The 22236-nt window shown below is 43.4% G+C and overlaps 1 protein-coding gene across 1 annotated transcript in view; it reads right to left on the bottom strand.

Annotated features, from left to right (window-relative positions):
- The window catches only part of BARX2 (BARX homeobox 2), a 33521-nt gene extending 11523 nt beyond the window's left edge, over nt 1-21998 (bottom strand). The window contains exon 1 of the mRNA XM_027655431.1: nt 21770-21998. Within this exon, the coding sequence (XP_027511232.1) occupies nt 21770-21998 (229 nt within the window). The remainder of the gene's footprint in view (nt 1-21769) is intronic.
- Nucleotides 21999-22236: the final 238 nt, after the last annotated feature.

The following is a 22236-nucleotide window of genomic DNA, read 5'->3' as shown; positions in this document are numbered from 1 at the left end:
GGAGGGTAATAACCAGATCTACCAGACTCCTTGTGAACAACCCAAGATCCAGTCTGGAGCACTGCCATTAACACTTGAATGCCAGGTTTGAAGGGTGATGTCTGCCCTGTGTGTGGTGGGAACACAGATCTCTCAGCTGTCTCCAGAATGGGACCTGAGTCCAGGATTTCTGGGCAGGGGTGGGCCAGAGAGGCTGTGAGCACTGTGTTGGCAGCTCCACAGCTTCCATACACTACACATGGGCCTGGGTGTTTGCCCTGGGAACACACAGACACAGAGCGACTTCCAGGACTGGACACGCCTCGTGTCATCTTGGAATGGGCTGGAGGTCCAGGCACAGTCACAAAGTCTTCCTAAAGTTGTCACCACAAGGCAACTGAGCCTCCAGCCCAGGGGTGATACCTATGTATGGACTTCAATGTTTTCAGTACCCTTGCAAAAAAAGCTTGGCCAGAGATGTGGTGGCAGGTAATTTGTAAGGAACCCTTGTATTGACCAGTACAGACATTGATTGTCTTCTCATTCTTTCCAGTCTTACTGTAAGACAACCCTCAGATACTCTTTTACACTTCCTACACCTCTTTTAATATTGGAATAGCTGGAAAACCTGCAGGAGATCCTGAGAGGCTTTACAGGTGCCAATTTCTCAACTCTATAATCAGATTTTTCTGTGATTATTGCATATTAAATAGGAATCTTGGAACTGGGAGTGCTTGAAAATGCTCTTTATTGCAATTCCTCTTCTCCAGCACTCAGAGCTCAGTCACTGAGAATTAACCCTGTTTTGAGAAAGGAGAATTGTCTTTGGGTTTGTTTCTTTTTCTACTTGTTCTCTTTTTCTTTGGTTACACGTGAAAAACAGTTGTAGCTAAGCTGGAACCAGTCTTTACACAAGAGCAGAGGTGAAGGGCACTTCTGGGACATTTTGAGAGCTTCCAAAAATAGTCTCAAGACTCAGTCCAAATGCACAGAGAAAAAATTTCCATGGGAATCATGTCACGGAGGCCACAGGAAAGCAGAGCTCTCAACCCTGAAATCTTAAGTGCAGAGCTGGAACACAAACAGACGCTGTTGGGGCTCCAAAATAGCATCAGAGAGGTTCCTTGGAGGAAAGTTTAATTGCTCCTCAACCAAAGACTGCAGGTACAGTTCACACCACGTTCTATTTGCACTGCAATGAACCCCATTAGCCTGACAAGGACCAAGAGTCTTGCAAAAATTAAATGCAAATCTACAACGCAGCAAAAAGTCTGCTGGGTAGCAACTGGTTTCTCCCCATCGTGGAAGAATCCAGACCCAACTGGTGGCCACGGCAAAATGCCCATGAGCTGCTGTGGAGCCAGGATTTCACCTGTTTGTGTCCACAGAGGGAACACAGAAAACAAACAAAAAAAAGAAAATGAGTGCAGCTAATTTTAGCACAGCTAAAACAATCCTTTCTACAGGCATTCTGACTGAAGGCCAGTTCTTTCAGGACCTGCACCTTCTGTATGAGCCAAGTGTGAGTGGCAGAAATAAGTGACATCTGATCAAATGGTACATTTTGACATAAGCTTCTCAGGTGGGAGAAAATTTGGACTCATCCAGGAGTCCTGTTTTACCTTCCCTAAGAGAACAATCCCTTCTCCAATCAGTTTTTTGAGAGAGTAGGTTTTCAGCTCATTCAGTTTCAAACAAAACCACTGGTATCTGCAAAAATTAAATTAAAAGATGCTCTTCCCCAAAGCATCTCTCCCCATGCAACTTCCAGAACAGCTCCCTGGGGATGATGGAGCTGGACACAGCTCCAGCTGCCCTTCTCCAGGCTCTAGAGCACTTTGAGCTGTGGTTGAGTTCAGCCCAATTTCAAAACCACAAAGGAAATTTCCTCAGGCCTTGGAGCTGTGAGATCCAGGTTTTCCTCTTCAAGCTTGTCCCCATTAGCAATGTATCAACTTCCACCTAACAGTAATGAGTAAGTTTGGAGGGTGTGAGGTGTGTGTGCCACAGGCCTCCACAAAACCCAACTAGTAATGTAATTATCCTGACTTAATAATGACATTTAATATTCATATTGGGGGTTTTTATATGTTTAAGGCCCTGTACCACAGTAAGTAATTGGCCTTGAACAACTGAGGAGCCCGAGAGCCTCCCTGACTCAGACTCATCCCATTCCCTGCTGCCAGGGCAGATGTGGAACACCCTGCCTTACACAGGGCTGCATAGGGGGCAAGCATCTATGCTAAAACCACACTCCAAAACTCTGCTACAGCATCAGTGCCTCCAGGGCTGGCAGATCCCTGAGAGATGGCACTAGGGCTCTCCTGGCAGGGCTGGTGATCACCGTTCTGACCAGCTGCCTTTGTTCAGGGTCGTCAGAGGGGGAGGAGATGAGAAGGCCTGGCTGCGCTGCTGTCCTGGGGCTGTCACTGTGCCATAGTTCCCTGGTATCCCAGCAATGCTCAGCTGCCGAGTTTCTTCCCAGTTTCCGGAAGGAGATAAGCCAGCTCCACCTGGGTGCCATGGGTTGCTCTCCTTGCACACACAGCCTTTCTTCCAGGCTGTCTGTCAAACAGGGGAGTGTGCCAGGACCTTGTCAGATCCTCAGTGAAGAGGAAAATGTATACATAAAGAAGATTTATTTTGTTTTAAAGAAGCATTTAAAGAATCTATTTGGCCAGCACTCCAGAAATCCTTTGCAGCAAATGTGGCTTCATCAGTGCAGAATGAATCAGAACACACACCACTGCTCTATTCTGAATTATTCTGCTCCATGTACTCAAATAACAACCTGCCTTTTGGGTGGGTGCCCCCTTTGACTCAAACCCACACCCTCCAGCCAAACTAAGGGTGGGTCACAGAGGTCCTGTTCTTTGTCTGAGGCTACACAGAGGGAATCTGTCTGGGATTCCTCCTCTTTAGCTGATGATTCCTTTAAATCCTACTCAGTGGGAAAGGAGGTGCACTGAACACAAGCAGATCTGCCCTAATATCTCCTACTGGGATATATGGGCCCAAGGCCATCAGAGCTGAAAACATCTCCCAAGGGATGGTGTGTTTGGAAATGAATCTCCATTCCAGACCCTCACTAGTGGGACTCCAAGGGAGTTCTAAGACAAGACCACACCAGTCCCAGGGAAATAACCACCAGGACATCCCCATAAATGACAGCACTCAGGAGGGCAGGGGAGTTCCTGGGACAGGAGCCACCAGATCTGTACCAAGGAACACTTGGACTCCATTAGCCTGAAGCTCCTTCTGTTGGATTGAGTCACATTAAAACACGTCAGCCAAGAGTTCCTTCCATTCCCAAGGATAAGGCTCAGCTCTAAAGCTCATCACCAGTTGGACCCACACTGAACAAGCAGAGTAGCCAAAGGATTACAGAATGGCTTTACAGGGAGTCTGGTCTTGGCTCCTGGGGGGGAGGAGGAACACGGCGCTGGGATGACACAACTCTCAGGGTGTCTCAGCTTACGGTGAAGCAAGGTTCTGTCTTCCCTGATGACATACATGACCAGACATCAGGGGCACTGGGGAGCAACACAGGAGGCCAAATCCAATCCTCTGTCCAGAAGGTGTCACTGGTCAAGGAGCAAGATTTGGACTTGGATCAAGAAACAGCTCATCAGAACTGAGAGGGTGGAGTCTAATGGAAGGGTAAGTCACGTTCTGTGCTTTCTGTGGCTCCCTGACCATCCCTGCCTGGCCACCACCCAAGCTCCGAGTCTATATGGGCTTGGGGCTCACACATTATGGCCATTCTTGCATCCTCACACATCTGAGAAATAAATCTGCCTCCTCTCAGGATTTCACAGTTTCTGTCCAAGTTCAAAGGCACAATGCCATGAGCACATAAATCAATCAGCCCCTCACTTCCTGCTCTGTTAATTATTATCACAACATCCATAAGCAAACACCAGCCATGGCCAGCTGACTGGCTGTGCACACAAAAGCACTCTTCAGGTTTCTCAAGCCCACCCTTGTGTGGCTCCAGCAGAGAGCTGCCCATAAATATCACCACCTCTTCCTTCTCTGAGCTCTAAAACACGCTGCTGAGTGACACATGGGAAGGAAGAAAGTGCAATTGTTTCCCAACACTGTGTAAATTTTGCCTGATGGATCTTTTGGAAAATGCTTTTTTCTTCTCAGGAGAATAGTAGATCAGTGTTTAAAATACACAGACATCCCCCTCTTTTCCTCCTGGCTGAAATGAAAGGGAGGCTTCAGCAAGTCCCACGGTTAACCTGAAAGGGACCTGTCACATCTTGGCAAAGCCTCTGCTTCTAATAACTGTGGCTTATCATCTCAAGGGTTCCTTTATTAATAATCTTGCCCCCATCAGGACACATTTAGCAGAGAGGTTGGTGTCTCTGAGCTGCATATATGATTCTTTGATCTTGCATCTGCCCTAGCAGAGAGAAAACTCATCTCTGTTTTCTCTATGGACAAAAATAAACTCTGTGGCCAATTTGGCCAAACAGCTGCACAAACAATGCAATTTAGAAGGATGCAAATGATATATGAGCAGGTTTTGTTCACAGCCTGCCCGTCCTTTGTGGTTGCCAATTAGATCAGTGATCATAACCCAGCGCTTGTGACTGGGTAAGGAGGAGAGACGGGGAACAAAGCTGAGCATAAAGCACATCACAGAGTTATTCCAGGAAGCTCAAGCCCCATTATCAGAATCTAGAGCACCTTGGAACAGCATTTCCTTCAAAACCTGATCTCTTCGGTTGAATAAGCCGACAAAGACTATGTCACAGCTTCCACCAGCACAGGGCATGGCTATTTTTACTCCCTTCACATCAAGTAACAGCACACCCATGTCACCCCCTCTATTCAACCTTAACCCAAAAAGGACAGCTAAGCTTTCAATTTTTGGATGGAGGAAAAAATACAGCTGAATTTCCAGCTTATAGAAGCTTTTCTGCCAACTATTCTGGAACATAAAAATCGGTGTTGGCAACTTCAACCCCGAAGCAGCATCCTTGACTTCAGGTCTACTTATATTGTGTACAGTCAGTCATGAGCTGGAGATGTTGCAAGACCCCTCAGTCATGGTTTCACCCCCACACACACACCTGTAGCCGTAACTGCTCCATATGGACACCGGGAACTGGATACTCCCAAGTGTTACACCCCCATCTCCAGGCAAACTGTGTTTAATTAGCCTGCCCTATGGCCCAGGAGTGAGTGAGTGAGGACAAGGAAAGCTGTGCTCAGTCCTATAGACACTGTGGAAAGAGCCTGTCAGGCAGCACATCACACGGGTCCTGTCACTGTGAACAGAGCACAGGGTGAAAGCTCAACAACCAGAACAACCCATTTCTTGGTGGAGAAGGACCTAGAGGACTCCAAACAGCCACTCAGCCCACTCTAAGTCAGGGTGCACTGTCTGTTCCAGCTTGATTTGTAGTAGCCAAGGCTCAGGTCATTCATTTCAGCGTTGGTGGTGTTTTGGTCTTTTTCAGCTGAAACACAAGGCAAGTTTCACTCTTACTGAAATTCATCCAATCTCAAAAAGCAGGCTGGGAAAATGTATCAAGAATGGGCAGTCCCTAAAAGGACACATCCAAAATCAGCAGTTCTATGAGAAAAATGTCCATCTGGGAGTTGCAAAGTGCTTTGGAGGTGTAAAACCACGTCGGTGTCAGCAAAGCAATGACGAAGTTCTCCCAGTCACCACAGCTCTGAGAGAAGGATGAGCCAGAATTTCCAGCTGGTGAGCTCTAGGTGTCCTTAGCTCCTCTTGCCCAGAGAAGCTGTGGCTGCCCCATCCCTGGAAGTGTCCAAGGCAAGGTTGGACAGGGCTTGGAGCAACCTGGGCTAGTGGAAGGTGTCCCTGCCCGTGGCAGCAGGTAGGACTGGATAAGCCTTAAGGTCCCTTCCAACCCAAAACATTCTGAGATTCCAAATACAAGCTCCAAATACAAGCCCCCGCTCATGTCCAACATCAGGCCCTAATTAATCATAAGGGATGGAATTAGGTTTCAACAGTGCCCAAATTCTGCCAGCTTTAACTGTGAAGTAATGCCATTATGGGCAGAAATGTTAAAGTGCAACTGTTCCTGACAGCTCCAATCTAGAACTGGAAACGTGCCATAGAAACACTCTGATTTAGGGATCCAGGTGGGAACACCTCCCTCAATCTAAGATTTGGAGGGTTTGGAGTCCAAGCCTTGGTTCTCACCCATCAGCACATCTATTTCCCTGTAAATCTCCATGGCCCTGTCACTGTGGAATGCAGAGTCACCATTGTTCCACAGGTATGTTGGGCCTCCATAATCTCATTTAAATACCAATCAGAGAAGTCAACAGGCAAAAAAACAATGCAGCCCTTTCTGACCTCCCCCAGTGAGTGGGTGTGCAGCTCCCACTTGCGCTAGAAACAGCTCCAGGCTGATGGGAATATTGTCACATTCCCACCAACTTTACCCTGTCCCTTAAAGCACCAAAAGAACAAAGATTTGCTCGCTTGGTGTAGATTTTGGGGAAAGTGGACATTGGGCACAGTGTTTCCAACCCTGTCACTGCCTTAATGTTCCATCTCAGCCAAATCCCTGAATCCCACTGGATTTCTGTTCTCCCCACATACAAAATGAGGGAGATAACACTCAGCAAAGCACTTTGTCTGGGCTGGAAAGGACTCCAAGAGCAGCCACGAAGGGGGCAGAGGTGTTTTTGTCATGCTGCAGACATTGCCCATTAATAGATTGCATGAGGCCTGTGTTGAGAACTCTCCTTTGTGTCACAGGATTACGAAATCGCTTAATGTGCCATTAATATATATGCTAATTTGGAAGCCATGCCTGTGTCCTATTCTTGTGCAACCCTCAATGTTTCCACGGGAACCCCTCCAATACCAGGCACAGATGCAGCGCCTGGTTTTTCAAACCAAAATAGCTCTTTTTCAACTCAATTTCTCCAGACCCAAGAAAAATATTATGCCCAAGATCGGCTGTGGCCGCCAATTTTAACATGATACTGCTGCTCTAAATGAGTCTGCAGGGAATATTTTTTTATGTTTCCCAAATATCACCATTCCCAGACTCTTATGGGGCGCTGTTGGGATGAAACTCTAGCAGACAGAATCTGTACATTCCCAGTATTTTCATTAAGCTTTGAAAGAGGGGCTGTACCCCACCTGTAATATTAAGCTGTCCAGAGAATTTAGGCAATTATTGGCATTTACTGCTCTATGATGCAAAACAACCAACACTTCTGACCCATCTCCCTGAATTGGCTTGCTTTGCTCAACAATGGTGTGATAATTTGGAGGGATCTTTCAAATTCTGAGAACCTTTAATTCAGGTTTGGTGAAGCCCATATGAAAAAAACAGTTTCAATTTGAACATTTTTGTGAACATCCTCCTCATGTTTTACTCTCTGTTGAAGTATTGATGCCATGCCCAGAGCTGGCTCTGATTCCATCCCAGGAGATCTACTGAGAAGGATTTTCAGTTTATGCAGAACTTAAGAAAGATTTTCTTGGACACTGCAACTCATTTCACTGTCTTGAACTAGATTTACTCAAATTAATTAAAAAGTGCTTTTTAAATCCTTTTCCTCCTTTCTTTAAGCCATTTTACAGAACTGACAATCTTGACATTAGATGGGTGCAATGTTGAATCCATACAGATATAAATGTATTGTTTGTTAATTAAATGATGAATTCTGTGTCTGGTCTGTGCATTCCAACCATTTCTAAAAAAAACCACTCAACCACCACCTCCTTTACATGTACACAATGACATAGTGCAGGGAAATGTGCAGCTGAAACTAAAGCAAGATCAGAAACTTATAATCCAATACAAGAATTGGCTCAAAATACCTAAAGATTTCAAATTATTTTAGTCCTTTATTAAAAATACAAAAAGAAAACAAAGACCAATGGAATTTAAGTCACTTGAGTATTTTACCCCTTTGAAATTTATAGTTTCGGAATGTCAGCACCTTCCTACTTGTTCCCAGTTTGGAGGGAACAAAACAAGAATCTCGAAAGGAAAAGTCCCATGTAAAAAAATAATTATGTGAGTTGTCTTTGCACACATTAAAAAGAGGCAAGAAAAAGGCATCGTATTAATTATTTTCTCCTCTCTGTGGGTCACCTTCCATGCAATTGTTGAGAACAAAACACACTCCCATCAAGACATTAACATCTCATTTCCAACACTGCTTGGGTGAGGAGTCTGAATAAAAATAAATGGCTCCTCCAATGAGACACATCATCCATCGTCAGCGTGTAAAACACAGTCATTAATCACTGCACAAACCAATTATTACGGCATTCAAGCACTGGCAACACAAATGCTTATAAAACAGGGGCTCCTTTCATAATTCCCTGCCCTGGCTCTCAATAGTTTAGAGGCTTAACCCTTCTACAGCAAGGGATGGGCAAACTGGTTCTGCCTAATTCCAAACCAACTTGACGTCACGGGTTCGAAAGTTCGGCCTGAACTCAAACGTTCTCAGGTGCAGTTTGTGCTGAGGGAGAAGAAGCTCAAAGGGAGGAAGGCAGTGAAAGAGCAAATCTGAAAACCCCACAGGGCATGGACAGAGTGTAAAAATACAGTAAAGAGTCAAAGTATGCATAAAATTTGGTGATGAATGAGTTGAAATCCCTACAAAGTAATCAAAACAGCTTTGTCTTAACACTTAGTTTATGTGATTTGTGGGGAAGTCTTTTCCCTCCTACAGACTTCACTGTGCTGGGAATAAGCTGAAGAATTTTATTTGTACTTAATTAATCCTCATGTTAAACATGCAGAGTCCCCACGCCCACATTACTTTGGGCTTCTCTTGTATTTCTTAGCAAAGGATTTTCATGTAAGTGTGTAATGAAACACTTCTTTTCTTTAAAAAATGGGAAGGATGAGGAATTCAGTGAGCATGTAACAGTTTCGTGGCATACATTAAGTCAAGGACAAAACCAAGTAGGGATGGCCAAAACACCTGCAAAGCTCCCAGCTCTTCAATGGGCTCTGCAGAATCCCGGCTCCAGTCAGAGATCCACGGCATGTCCCAGGTTGCCAGTAAATGAATGTTCAGCAGAAAATGCTGATATATTTGCAGTCTGATGCAATTCCTTTTCTTTTTCTACACACCCAAAACTTCTGTTGACTTCAAGGAGTAAATGAGTGGGGACAGGAGGGAAATCAAGAGGTGCTGAGAAAAGCAACGTTTTGCCATCATGTGCAACATGAAAATACCAAAGCCTTGCTATTTACTGAGAGTTGTAACAAATGAGACTTCTGAATGAAGACAATTCTTATGGAGACAAACTAGATAAGGTGTGCACTTGAATTTTCTCCCAGTGTGAAAACTGACCCCAGTTTAACCAGACACAGTAATTTGTCAAACACTTCAATTAAGTTTCTTGACAACTGGACAAATATTTCCAATGTTGGTATCAATTACTGGAGGCAAATGAGCCATGATTGGCTTTGGGGAAAACAAACATTTTGAGAAGACAGATTAAGAGTCCGCTGCATTTTTAAGTTACACTAAAGCCATGCACCAGGTAGTGGAAATGAACACTTCGTTTCTGGAGGGATTTTTCAGTTAATTAACAAAGCAGCACTGGCTGGCAGCAGCAATTCTATGATAACTTACTCCATATGTAAGAAATGCTCAGTGAATATCTCATAGGCAAGTGGGATGTGCCCCAGCAAATGCTCAGCAAGGAGTCAAAATCACACAATATTCTGACTTAAAAAGGACCCACAAGGGTCACAGAGTCCAACTGCACAGGATGCCTTGAAAACCACACCAGAGGTACTCAGAAATTCACCACCAGCTCTGCTTCCTAGGAAATACTGGGAGTTTTCCCAAGGTAATTCCCCTGAAGGAGATGTTTTTCTTCCAGTGAAGTTGCTGTCAAGGCGCTGTGATGTATGAAAGTGTTCTGGGCAACCTTCACTGCCAAAAGGATTTTCTATCCCATAATTTACTCCAGGAAAGTACCATTTTCACTTTGCAGGTATACACTCAGAGATAAATACAGCAGGAAAGCGCATTATGACTGGGTTTGGTTTGTGAAAGGCAATACCAAATTGGAGCTCACTGGGGAGTTGATGAGTCAAAGCCCTCATGCCAAAGCTGTGCTGGGCAGTATCTGGAAGCAGAGAACAGCAAAGCTGGGGTTTTAAATAGCTGTCAACCCACTTTAATGCATTTTTGCAAGTTGTAACATGACTAATCTTAATATTAAGAAGGGAGACATAAGGCATGGATCACAGAAATCAGCTTTTTCAAACATATTAAAGCCACAGTCACCTATTGCTATCAAAGAGTCTCATTGGTGGTGTTCTTGTTCACTGACAGGGAAGAAAATGGGCAGTATTTTTTCTGAGTTGAGAATGTGCCATGGAAATCCTGTACCAATGTTTATCATGGTTCTGTCCCTTTTTCCTGATTCAAGCTGCTGGGTGGGTATCACTTTTCCTCTTCTCCAAAGGACAAATTGCTATTTCATAGTTGCAAGCTCTTTAGAATGTGTCAGTGGAAGCTATTAATTGATCCTGCTATTAATAGAAAAACATGGAAAAGAGAAAAGGATTAAAAAAAAAAAAAAAGCCAAATGCCTGCAAAAACAGAAAAAAAAGGAAAGGAAATAATTTACCAAACTGAATTTTGAGACTAAAACCCAGTCCACTGAGCCAGGTACAGCTCTAAGACACCCCAGCACTCCTGTGCAGCTGGGCGAGCAGCCAAACTGAGTTTTTTAATTCCCACTCGTGTCCCATTTTCTGTCCTCTCACTGCTCTGCAAATGTCCAGCACTTCCATCCCCCACAAAGACCTCTCACAGAGTCAGAGAGATGTCCTATCATTAAAACCAGGATCAGGCCTATCTGTCATTTTAACACATGTAGGCGGTGTATAAATTCTTCTCTGAATTACCACAGCAAGCACTATTGGACTGTCATGTGGGAGATACTTCAGTTAGGGTTTTTGAAGACTTTAATTGTAAAGTTCAGAAATTTCTCTTAAGGACACAAATATAACTATCCAGACATGGAGTAGCTTCTTTCATGTTGGAGAACCAGTTCCTGGGCAAGCCAGTAAAGCCACAGGGTTTTTGTGGCACCTACATTTCTATCCTCTGCCTTACATTATGGTCTTCATCCATTTTGTGTGTAGTTCCCCCTGATGAGGCCATTCAAAATTAAGCAGTAGCCTGATTTCAAATTTATTCAGAAAAAAACGATTACTTTAACACAACTGCTACAAAGGCAGAAATGAAACCAGACTGATCCCAACCCTCCAGAAGAGCTTGGCATGGACTGGGAGCTCGTCTATCTGTGGGGATGAATTTAGTTCACTCGGAGATGGGAATGACCCCAGTGAACAGCTATTCCCTGCTGTCCACATAGGCTCCCACATCCCAAGGTTTTGATGGGATGACACTTGGGATGTGGAGTTAAACCCCAGGAGACAAATGCCAGCCAGGAAATCCTAAACCTGCAACTCGGAGCCTTGGCCCTGCTGGAAAAGGAACAGGGAGAGAAATCCTGAGGACAGAACAAAAAGGATCAATCCCAAATTTATTAAAAAATATAGAAATTGTCTTTAATGAGGCTTGTGAATCACTATTTAAAAGATAATCTGCTCAGTTTTGTGAAAACACCACCATATGTGGTTGAACTTGACAAATTGAATTATTTATAATTCCATTTTTTTATCATGTAGGTTCTTTCTTTGTAACTAGTATTTTGGATGCGGTACTTTGCTCAGCTGAGACACAGATGAACACCCATCAGCAGCAGAGCTTTGAGATTAGCTCGTGTGAGAGTTCCATTAATTTATGAGCTGATACTTACACAAGTAAGCTCCCTAAATCCTGACAATTAGATGAAACAGCACCAGGATTTCTACAAGCTCCTCTCAGTCATCTTTGCTGCCTCTTGTGATGCAGTCGCTCCCCCAGCGAGTCAGTGCGGGACAGAAATCCGTCTCCAGTATCAATGTCTGAGCCATCTCTCCACCACAGGCAGGTGCTGTGGGGATCAGGCACCACTCAAAAAGGTCCCTGTGTCCCAGCCCCCAGAAAAAGGGTTTCACCAGAGCTGTACAAATACAACAAAATCAACTGGGGTTTCAGAAATGCTTTTGTTTTAATGTAATTTAAGTGCTGAACTACCTTACAGTAATGTGCTTTCAAATGTTTACAGTTAAGGCATAATTGAATTTGACTCATTTTGGCCCTGATCCAGCTGTGATTTAATTGACTTCAGTGGGAGTTGGACTGGGCTTTAAGTAATTTTAACTAAAATAATCCATCAATTGTTCCTCACCCACTTCATCAAGCTCCTTCCTATCATTTATGATTGCTCTATAATTTATTGCAACAAGGTGAAACGAACCCTTTTAACTTCTGGCACAGCCTCCTGTCCCTCAGTGGAGAACTTGCCTGTGAGCAGCCACCTAAAGCAGCTCTGCTTGAGGGAAGCAAAGAACACAGAGAGCCCCAAAGTGGTACCGTCCTCTGCTGTCACAGCAACCTCCAAATATCAGCTCCTCCAGCCTTTAGTCACCACAGGAACAAAATTAACTGTTAGCAAAGCTGTCAGGAGGAGGTTTGGAACAAAACAGGCAGAAGGATGAAGTGAAATGTATTCAAAACTTACACAATTGTTTTGTGGCCAAAAAAACCCCATTTTACTGTTTCAATGATTATATTACTGGTTTCTATTTCAGGGGAACTTTTCATCTTTTTGCTCTTTGAGCCCCAGGAATAAACCCCACCCAGAGCACTGGGCCTTCCATAAGATGGATCATGTTAAGCACGACATGGAAGGAGATGTTTTCCATAATAAAGTACACCACTGCTAATTTTGCTATAAAGATGACAAGCTAATCTGTCATAGAATACCCTACTTAAGCATCACACACACTTCTCTGTCTTCTAAAAGAAAAGGAGATGCTTTTATTAAGGCTTCAACCCTCCATGCTTACACAAGAGTGTTCTGGCTTTTAATGGATCAACGTAGGCAGCTCTACACAAGATGTGGCAAGAGGTACCTGTACACTCCAAGCTACTCGTTGCTTCAACATTAGTTTTCAAGATGTCTATTAAAATTGAATTCAGATGAAATTCAATCCCTGTAAGGTGAAACTCAGCTTAAAAAAAATAATAATAGTTTGCACTGCAGGAAAAGTAGCATTAACTACCCAGGGACTTGCAAAATTATTATTAGAATATCCAAAGAACAGAATGTCCAAAGCCAAATGGTGGCCAAGTGTTTAAAGACGAGTTGGTAACTACATGGAAAACTCTCTGATTTTGGAGAAAATCCACAAAATGAGTAGTAAGATGATCCAAGATACAGGGCAAATATAAATCCAGTTCAAGCCCTTCTCTGCATAAGCAGTCCTGTTGGAGTCAGAAAATCAACTACATGAATAAAAACCACTGGCCTGTCAAAGAATTTACAGGATAAGACCTGAACATGCACATCCAAGCACATTTTAAGATCACTGAAAGTTGTTGCTCTGGCAAAAAGACCATATATGCACAAATTTTCTGTCATCACATCTCCAAACAGAGTTGTAATTTTGTTATATAGGAAATTGAGGAAAACTGGTTTTCTCCTTCTGTCAGAAAACAGAAAAAAAAGTGTGATTTTTTTAAACAGAAAAAAGAACAGCAAAGCAGAGGTTTTGTCTATCAAGGGCAGGGTTCTTACAGGTTTTGGTTTTAGAGCTTAAATATTCGGGATGTGTTCACTGCAGTCCAGTGAGGTTTGACTATCAGTGCAGGAGTCCACGTTGGGGCAGATGGAGAATATTTTGCAGAAAGGGTGTTTTTTACCCTTCCCTTCAGCCACTCAAATGGGTCTCAGTTGTTCCCAAACACCTGTTCAAAGTACCTGCAACTGGTGACTCCGTGTTCTGAGCTGACTTCTGGCCAAGAATCAGTCAAAACATAAAGGTGGGAAAATATTGGAAAATGGAAAATGTTAAGTATTTACTGTATTAGCCAGGTCCTAACACCAGAGGGTTCTATTTTTTAAGGTGTCATTAAAATGCAGTTTTGGGAATTTCACATCACTCACTGGGCCTTTCAGATGGATTCTCCCACAGTCCTGCGAACTCAAGAAATAATGGATAACATTGGAATTCTACTGCCCAGCTCTCATGAGCTTGTCCTTGTGATCCCATCCTGTTACAGGCCTTGTCTTGACTTGACTTACACAAATACAGCTGAGATCACAAAATAGGTTCCAGATTTTCCAAGGAACTGTTACTTCCTAGCAAATGAAGCTCATGTTAACATGTCCTGGGTTCTGCCATCCAGAATGCTTACACAGAACTAACTGAAAATGGTTTTCTTTCCTCAAAAAAGAAAAATAAAAATAAAAAGAAAGAAAATTTAGCAATACCAAAACTAACTTCATTGCTTTGCCAAATGTCTCATAAAAAGGCAGGAGATATACAGTTTTGTTTCAGCCTTTAGAAGATAATTTTTCAATATTTTATTCCAGATCAAGTATTCTCTGATCTGGTTTTACACACACACACTTTTTAAACCTTTACCTTGCCAAACAAAATCTGTAACTTTTTCCTTTACTCTCAACTAAAATGGACAAGTGATGACTATTTTTTCAATCTACCAACAAACCAAAACATCCATTTTTCTGACTACTCCTATTTTCACCTGGATGGGATGAGATTTTGTGCAGGGTCTGCAGATGCAAATCCTAAGTTTCCAGTTCCTCCCAGCAGGGCTGCACAGTTACTTCTGACCAGACAAGGGACCAAGGGAGCGAGCGGGAGGAATGATCATCAGAATGGAGAAATGAGGATTATCGGAGCAGCAGAGCCTCTCTAAGCCCAGGAACTGCCAACAGTGGATTGAGAAACAAGTCTCGTGAGAGCACTGAGCAAGTGCCTCCAGAGATCAGCTCCTGATGGGAAGATCAGTTCCCGGGGATCAGCTCTGCCATCCACTGGTGCAGTCCTTCCCTACGAACCCGAACCAAGAGCATGGAAGTGAGAGTTTGGAAGGCAGAAATTCCCCTCCACCTCCCAGACCTGCTCCCAACAGCCCTGTCAGCAGCAAATCCTCTCTGAGGGTGGATCAATGCTGATCTCACACTGCCAAGGCTGGGATCCAGGGAGCTGTCCTTCCCCGTGTAAAACGAAGATACTGCTCAGCACAAGTAAACAGAAGGAAAAACAACAAGTCTCCTTAGCTACTGCTCTGATGGATCTGTTCCCTGAGCCTGGGGAGGACTGGAAGCTTCACACAACACATCAGCTCTGAACAGTCTCAATTCCTTCCCCACCTTCTCCAGGGAGGATTTTTAGCCTTGTTCATACCCAGTTTGTCCTGAGGGCAGCAATGCTGGAGGTCACTGGTTCTACCGGATGAGACTGTCTTTTCCTTCATTTTACAGCAGCAAGTTGAATCAAAGTCATCAAAATAATAATAAAGGCACTAATCTGCATTGCACAGACTCCACGAGCAGTGGCCAAACCAAGGATACCTTTTAGAAAACCTCCCTCACTGAGCAGATGGATTCAAATTGTGCTCCAGAGGCTTTAGAAAATGAGGTGTAGGTGTCAATTTTCCCAGTAGAATCCCACGTTCATTAATACCCCCTATTAGAACATTCCTCCACAATGCTGTTCGTGCCCAACCACAACCACAACGTTGATTATTTGCCACAGGAGGTTTTATTGCAATCACTGGGGTGTGAACTTTGTTTTATTCTCTGTAGCTTTGCCTTTCACTGATTTCTTTTATTCGCTATAATATTCTCTATTAAGCGTGCTGAGATACAGACAGCAAAATCAGTCTTGATTCCAATTTTCTTAATATTTAGCATTGAAACCTCTTTAGAGCCAGATTTCCCTGCTCAGTTTGCAGACTCTGATCTGGCTTTGCTTCTGAAATACCACCTCTAATATTGGATATAATCCAACAGAGAAAATTAGCAGAGATTTCTCCAAGTATCTATTTAGCATCATCAAGCCCATTATTCTCCCCCACATGCCACTTTTGGGCATTTCTGAACTATGTTTTCTGCTGAAGACAGCAAAACATGCAAAAACCACTGTGGCCACCCTGAAAAACACTGAGCTCTTTAAAATTTCATTTTATTCCCAATCTGCAGCAGTTACAGAGAAATCCCCCTTCACTCCATATGCTTGTTCCATTTGCTCCTCACATGGGCTTTTTCCTGACAGCGAATCCTGACTTTTCTGAGTTTTCCAAGAGCGCTCCAAGACACCAGCATGAATGTGATGGCATCTTCTGTAATCTCTCTGCAGCAATATCATCTCTGAACTCTCTTACATTTATTAAAAATACTCAATAGCTTCACTAATATGGAATCCCAGACATCTACACAAGCAGCACTTTGTATTTTCCAGGATTAACAGATTTCCTTTCTCATTTTGCCATTATTTTTTGCTATCAACTACAGAACTATACAGATCTTTGTAAGCTAAACCAAATAAATGCAGGCAGTTTTCAAAATATCTTGTTTTTCCTCATATGTCTGCACAAATAATCAGCAAAAACCCCAGGCAGCCCTGCAGCAGAGCAGATTTCCAAAGGGAGACACTTCCAGCTTTGCAATTTAAGTCTGCCCCTACCAATCCTGTATAAAAACACATATTCATTTTGACCTGCTTCCCTCAACATTTTAGGATAGAGATTTTCCATGGATTAATGAGACATCACAGGCACACATTTAGGTCTCCTGAGCACCCACTTCACATCGGGTAAGAGCAAAACTCTTTCCAACACCTTGTAATATTGACTGGGATGCCACTGTGTATTGGGGGACAACAATCCAGCCCTAGTTCAAGATTCCAGGCTGAGGGAATGTAAAGTAAATCTACTTTCTCACTGTGGTTCCCTAAAAAGGCTGAGTGAGGAACCAGAAACATCAAAGGTCACACTTTGTCTCCCGAACAATGAGTCCCTGCAGGCCCTGGCGCGTATCGTTCAGTTTAATCCAGAAAATACCATGGACACAAGGAAAATGACAGTTCAAAAAAAAAAAGAAAAGCAGTTCCTAATATCATCCTAATATAAAACAGCATAAGACAGACACAGAACTGGAAGTGAAGAATTCAAGTTTTGAACAATTTTAGACACCTGCCGACATTGAAACCCCAATCGCACAAACACCGAGCAACGTCTTGGCCTCAAAAAAAGCCCCAAACAAAAAAATCCACCAAGCCAAAAATCCCAATAATAATTTCAGGGAAAGCAAGTGGTAATAATTATTAGTGTTCTTTAAAGGCAACTTGTTGCACAGCAAGAAGAGTAGTAAATTTTCAAAACTACGTAAACAAGAGGAGAAGATGAAAGTTCCACTTCCAGAGTTGTGGTGCTTTTAAATGTACATGGAGCAGTAGAATCCCCTTGGACACAACTCCCCTTCCACAGGGGTAAATATCTTTATGTTCAGTAGCTAATTCTCTCACAATATACTGAGGTATTTGTGCCTTCCAAGGTGGTGTTCAGGTATAGCAATTAAAGAGAAACCAGCACAGCCCCATCTGAGACAGGCACCAGGAAAAACCTTGGCTTAGGACAGACATAAATTACACTGACGCTCATTAGGATTTAAATTATAACCACTAAGATACATTCAAATTTGGGGTTTTTTTATGAGCTGTAGAATAGGGTCTGGTACAAATGAACACCCAGCAGACAATGAATAATTTGTACGACTGACTTTGCTGAAATAACTGCAGAGTCTGTAACTGAGAGCAATGCAAGGCTTTGCAATCCAGATATATCAGTTTGTTTGGAGAGCTTAAAAAACACCATCCAAGAGCAATATTGTTGATTATTAATACACAGTGTCACAAATTCCACCCTGACCAGGGATCTCACGCAATTCCCCTCCACACCACAGCCACGACCACCTTGGATTTAATTTTTAAACTATTTTAGTTCCTTTTATAAATAGGGAGCATTTCCAATTTTACCTTGTAACATCACATGATGACAAAGTCCTTGAATTCTTTGTCATGCACAAAACTACAAATATGGCAACTGGATTTTAAATGTATGGTTTACCCAAGATTATGAAAAATACAGGAGACAAACCAGAATTGGAACAGACTCTACAGTGGATATTTTAAAATGCAAAATTGAAAAATTATATAAAGACAATTTGAAAAGTGGTTCTTATAGAAGTCTGCTAAACCTTCAGCAATCAGTGTAACAAACCAAGTATATTAACTCTGTGTCATTACTTATACAAATTAATTAGCTATGACAGAATATGAAAAGCCAATAAAAATATAAATACCATGAAACAAAATTGTATTTTCCCTCAGTTCTCACAACTCAAAAAGTCACAAGTGAAAGTAGTATTACCCACCATCCAAAAATATTTCTAATATTTATTTTAAATTTTTTTAGTGGCTCTGAACACAGACCAGCATTTTGGTGCAGATTTGGTGTGGGTACAGCCTTGTTTATTTGCTCAGTAAATGCCACAATTTCAAACACCAAATTTTAAGATGATGATGGAACCCTTTCACAGGGAAAAAGTTTTCTTTCCAAAGAAAAATTTGTGTTGGGGGTTATTCCAGGCTCTCTGCAATAGGAATCTCCCCAGTGACATTGATGGCTTCACATTAGACCTCCCGAATGCTCCTTACAACTAAACTGTCAATCTGTGACCTCACCATGCCCAGAAAAAGTCCCAAACGCTCCTTCCACCCCCCTTCTCCCTCTACTTGGCCGATCTGTTTTTTCCCAATTCAGCTGCACTCGCTCAAATATCCAACATTCCGTCACAACTGAAGGAGCCCCATTTTCCACCGGGTCACCGAAGTTTTCCGATCTCTCGTCACTTAATGAGGGCTGTTGTTGAACACACAGACTGCATACGTACAACAGCTTCTATCTTTCAGCTCCAAATAAATTATAAAGGCAGATCAGCCTTCCCTGACTTCACCCAAGATGAAAGAAATATTAACTCTTTAGCCCATGAAAACAGCTACAAAACCTGACTCCCGACTCAACAAAAAGCCGCTGAAAAGGGGTTCAGCTGGAGAAACTTGTTACTCATCACTGCTTCAAACCCTCCCAGGTCTCAGCTTACCTTACAGTAAGGCAAATTTCTGTGGTTTAGGTTTGGGTTAAGATTAAGTTTTTTATATCTTGAAGAGGCTAAGTGCTCACTCCGTCCTGATTAACTCCAGAGGCAAAGCAAAGGCGGGCAGTAAGTTAAATGCCATAGTGCTGTATTTCTGCAGCCTTTAGTCCCCAGGTGGTTTGGGGTTGTTTTGTTTATTTTCTCTGTGTGTGTGTCTTTGGGTTATTTTTTGTGTTCGTTTGTTTTTTAAATTTTATTTACAGATTTGTATTGGATATTGTTCAAGGTCTTTCACATTTAGTTCTCCTTTGTGGTACTGTCCGTTTCTTAGTCAATAATTTCCTGTCTTCTATAATTCAAAAAAATTCCCATTACCTAATACACATAATCCTTTAATTGTGCCTATAAACCTTAGGATCTGACAGTTTGGAACCATGGACTTTTGTAACAGTTTATTCTTTAGTTTTAATCCTCCAGTCTCTCTCTGTATTTCACTTCCCGAGCACTGCAAGTCCATGAAGCTTATTCCATTAAAAGCAAGATACTCACAACCAGGCTGACACAGGGACAGGCCAGAGCTTGGGCCAGAAACACAACCTTGAGGCAAATTCATTAAAGATCCCAGGCACAAAGAGAAATAGGGCTTTAATTGAAGAGTAAGCACAGGAGGCACAGCAGCATCACTCCGAATCCACTGCCGAATCATCCGAGGATATTAATGATTATTTCATTAATATAAACTCCTCTTGCACAGACAACACTTGATATACTTGACCCAGAACAATGTATTTAAAATTTTTCTCTTTTTTTCCCATGGGGCTGGTGAGAGTCAAACCAGCTGCTGGGAAGCACCTCACCCATCCAAAATCCCGAGGAGCCCTTAGGTGACACCCAGGCTGTATTTTTTGATGCTGAGTTATTCATACAGCTTCTGGACATTGATAATATTCCTTTTGGGTGCTAAAGAGACTTTATTGTCTAATTCTCTGTCCTTCTGTAGAGAAGGAGAGGAAAACCTCTTTCCTTATCCTGGTGGATTGAGGTCTGTGGGCGGAATCAGGGTCTCTGCGTGTTACACACTGAACCCCTTTGGGACCTTCATGCCTATTTTGGCCAAGCTCTGAATTTCCCTGTCTGTGCAGTAGCAAGGGATCAGCTCTGAAAAATTCCCTTGTCAGCAATATCTTGATTAACAACCAGTTCCTATATAAAAACATGTCAGCGATTCGTTCGGGAAGGGAAGGGACCTCACGGGCAAACCCATCAGGAGAAGGAAATGTTGAGTGAGGATCACACTATTCAGGTAACTTCTTCTTCCCCAAAGCTGGTCATCATGAGCCTTAATTCTGATCCAGCCCCCTAATCCCTTCTGGATCTTTAATAACTTGTATTTACAAAATAAATATTGTGGTTGGAGGAAGATTTGTGCTTGGACCAAGGATTTACTCTACTCGTCAAACTCTTAATACACCCCAACAGCAAGTTTTCTATTAGCACAGCTCTGCTAAGAGCTGAAAAGATCCTTCTTATTTATATTCAGCCAAGCAATAAAAACCCACAAACCAAACCAACAAACCTAAGTCAAAGTGCAGGCATTGAGCTTTTGAACAGAACTTAATACAGATACAAAATGAGCTTTCCCAGGAAAGAGAAAAAGGAAAACTAGAATTCTATGACCTTGAAATAGATATTATTTTTACTGGCAATTAGTCCTTTACGAATATTTGTCAATAGATAAGATTTTTTGAAGACTGTATTTTTAGATTGCAGTTTCATCGTCTCATTTCTCTGAACACATCAGGTGTCACCACTGGAAGAGTGGCCTTATGAGAAGGACAGAAACCTGTAAAACTTCCTGCTTCACCAGACAGAGGGATTTTATTATTATTATTATTATTATTATTATTATTTATCTATCTATCTATTTATTTTATTTATTTATTTATTTATTAGAATCTGAAATGCATTCTAAGACTGCTATTTTTACTTTTAATGTGGATTTTTAAAGGCTCACATTAGACCAGTCTGCTTGGGAAATTTTATAACGTGCATGGTCAAGACCCAGTCACTCCTTGTGTTGTCTGTACAGGGCAGACCCACTTGGTGTATTTATTTGTGGTGTCTCTGTTTGCAAAATCATCAGAATTATTTTCCTATCTTTGCTGTTAAAAACAGCTTAAGCTCTTTCAAAGACATGAGAATTTAGGGTAGAAAAGCTGTACCTCTAGAGCATTTTTTTCCTCCTTTTCCCAGTATTTCTCTTAATTTCTTTGCACTCCCATAGACGCAATGAAATAATCACCGGAGGTTTCAATGAGCACGAGGTGAAGGGCGATTTCTTCTCCTGTGGAGCTCTTTAACTCCTGGTCTTTAGCTGTTTGTCGATTTGTGACCACCCCGAGGGCGATTCGGCTGAACCCACCGCTGCCCACGGAGAGTAACTAACGGGTGACTGTTTGTACAAGATGGTAACTAACAACCGATAGTAACCAACGGTAGTAGGAGATGGTAACTAAGAACTATCCCGCGCTGGCAAACAGCGGGAGTGGGAGCAATCCCTTCTGTGGGGTTGGGATGGGAAAGCCGGGGTTCATCCAGGGCAGCGCTGGGATGCGGTGGGAGATTCAGGAGCCGCTCGCTCGAGCCCCCCCCGACCGCTCCGAGCCCCGGGCATCGCTCGGGGACCCCCCGGCCCCCCGGGGTCGGGCTTACCGGCGCAGGAGTGCAGCGGCTTGGGCCGGACCAGCAGCGACGGGCACACGGAGTAGAGCGAAAGTTTCTCGAAGTAGTCGCAGGTCTCCTTGGAGAGGATCTCGTCGATCATGAAGGTCTTGTAGCGCCTCCTGCCTGCCTTGGGCCGGCCGGGCGCGGGGAGCCGCGGCTGGGGATGCGGCTGGGATTCGGGAGGGGGCTGGGAATGGGGCTGGGGGTGGCCGTGCATGGCGGGACCCCTGCGCGGGGCTGTCGGGGCCGCGCCCGGCTCGCATGGGCGGCCGGCGGCCCGAGCGGACCCCGCGGTGTCCCCCTGTGTCCCCTCTGTGCCCCCGCTCTGTCCCCGCTGTGTCCCCACTCCGTCCACTCTGTCTCCCTCTGTGTCCCCTCTGTCTCCCCGCTCTGTCCCCTCTGTGTCCCCACTCCGTCCACTCTGTCTCCCCGCTCTGTCCCCTCTGTGTCCCCGC

The sequence above is a fragment of the Corapipo altera genome, unplaced genomic scaffold (assembly GCF_003945725.1).
Source record: "Corapipo altera isolate COAL_440 unplaced genomic scaffold, ASM394572v1 71, whole genome shotgun sequence".
Lineage (NCBI taxonomy): Eukaryota > Metazoa > Chordata > Aves > Passeriformes > Pipridae > Corapipo > Corapipo altera.
This window is presented reverse-complemented; position numbering and strand designations above follow the sequence as displayed.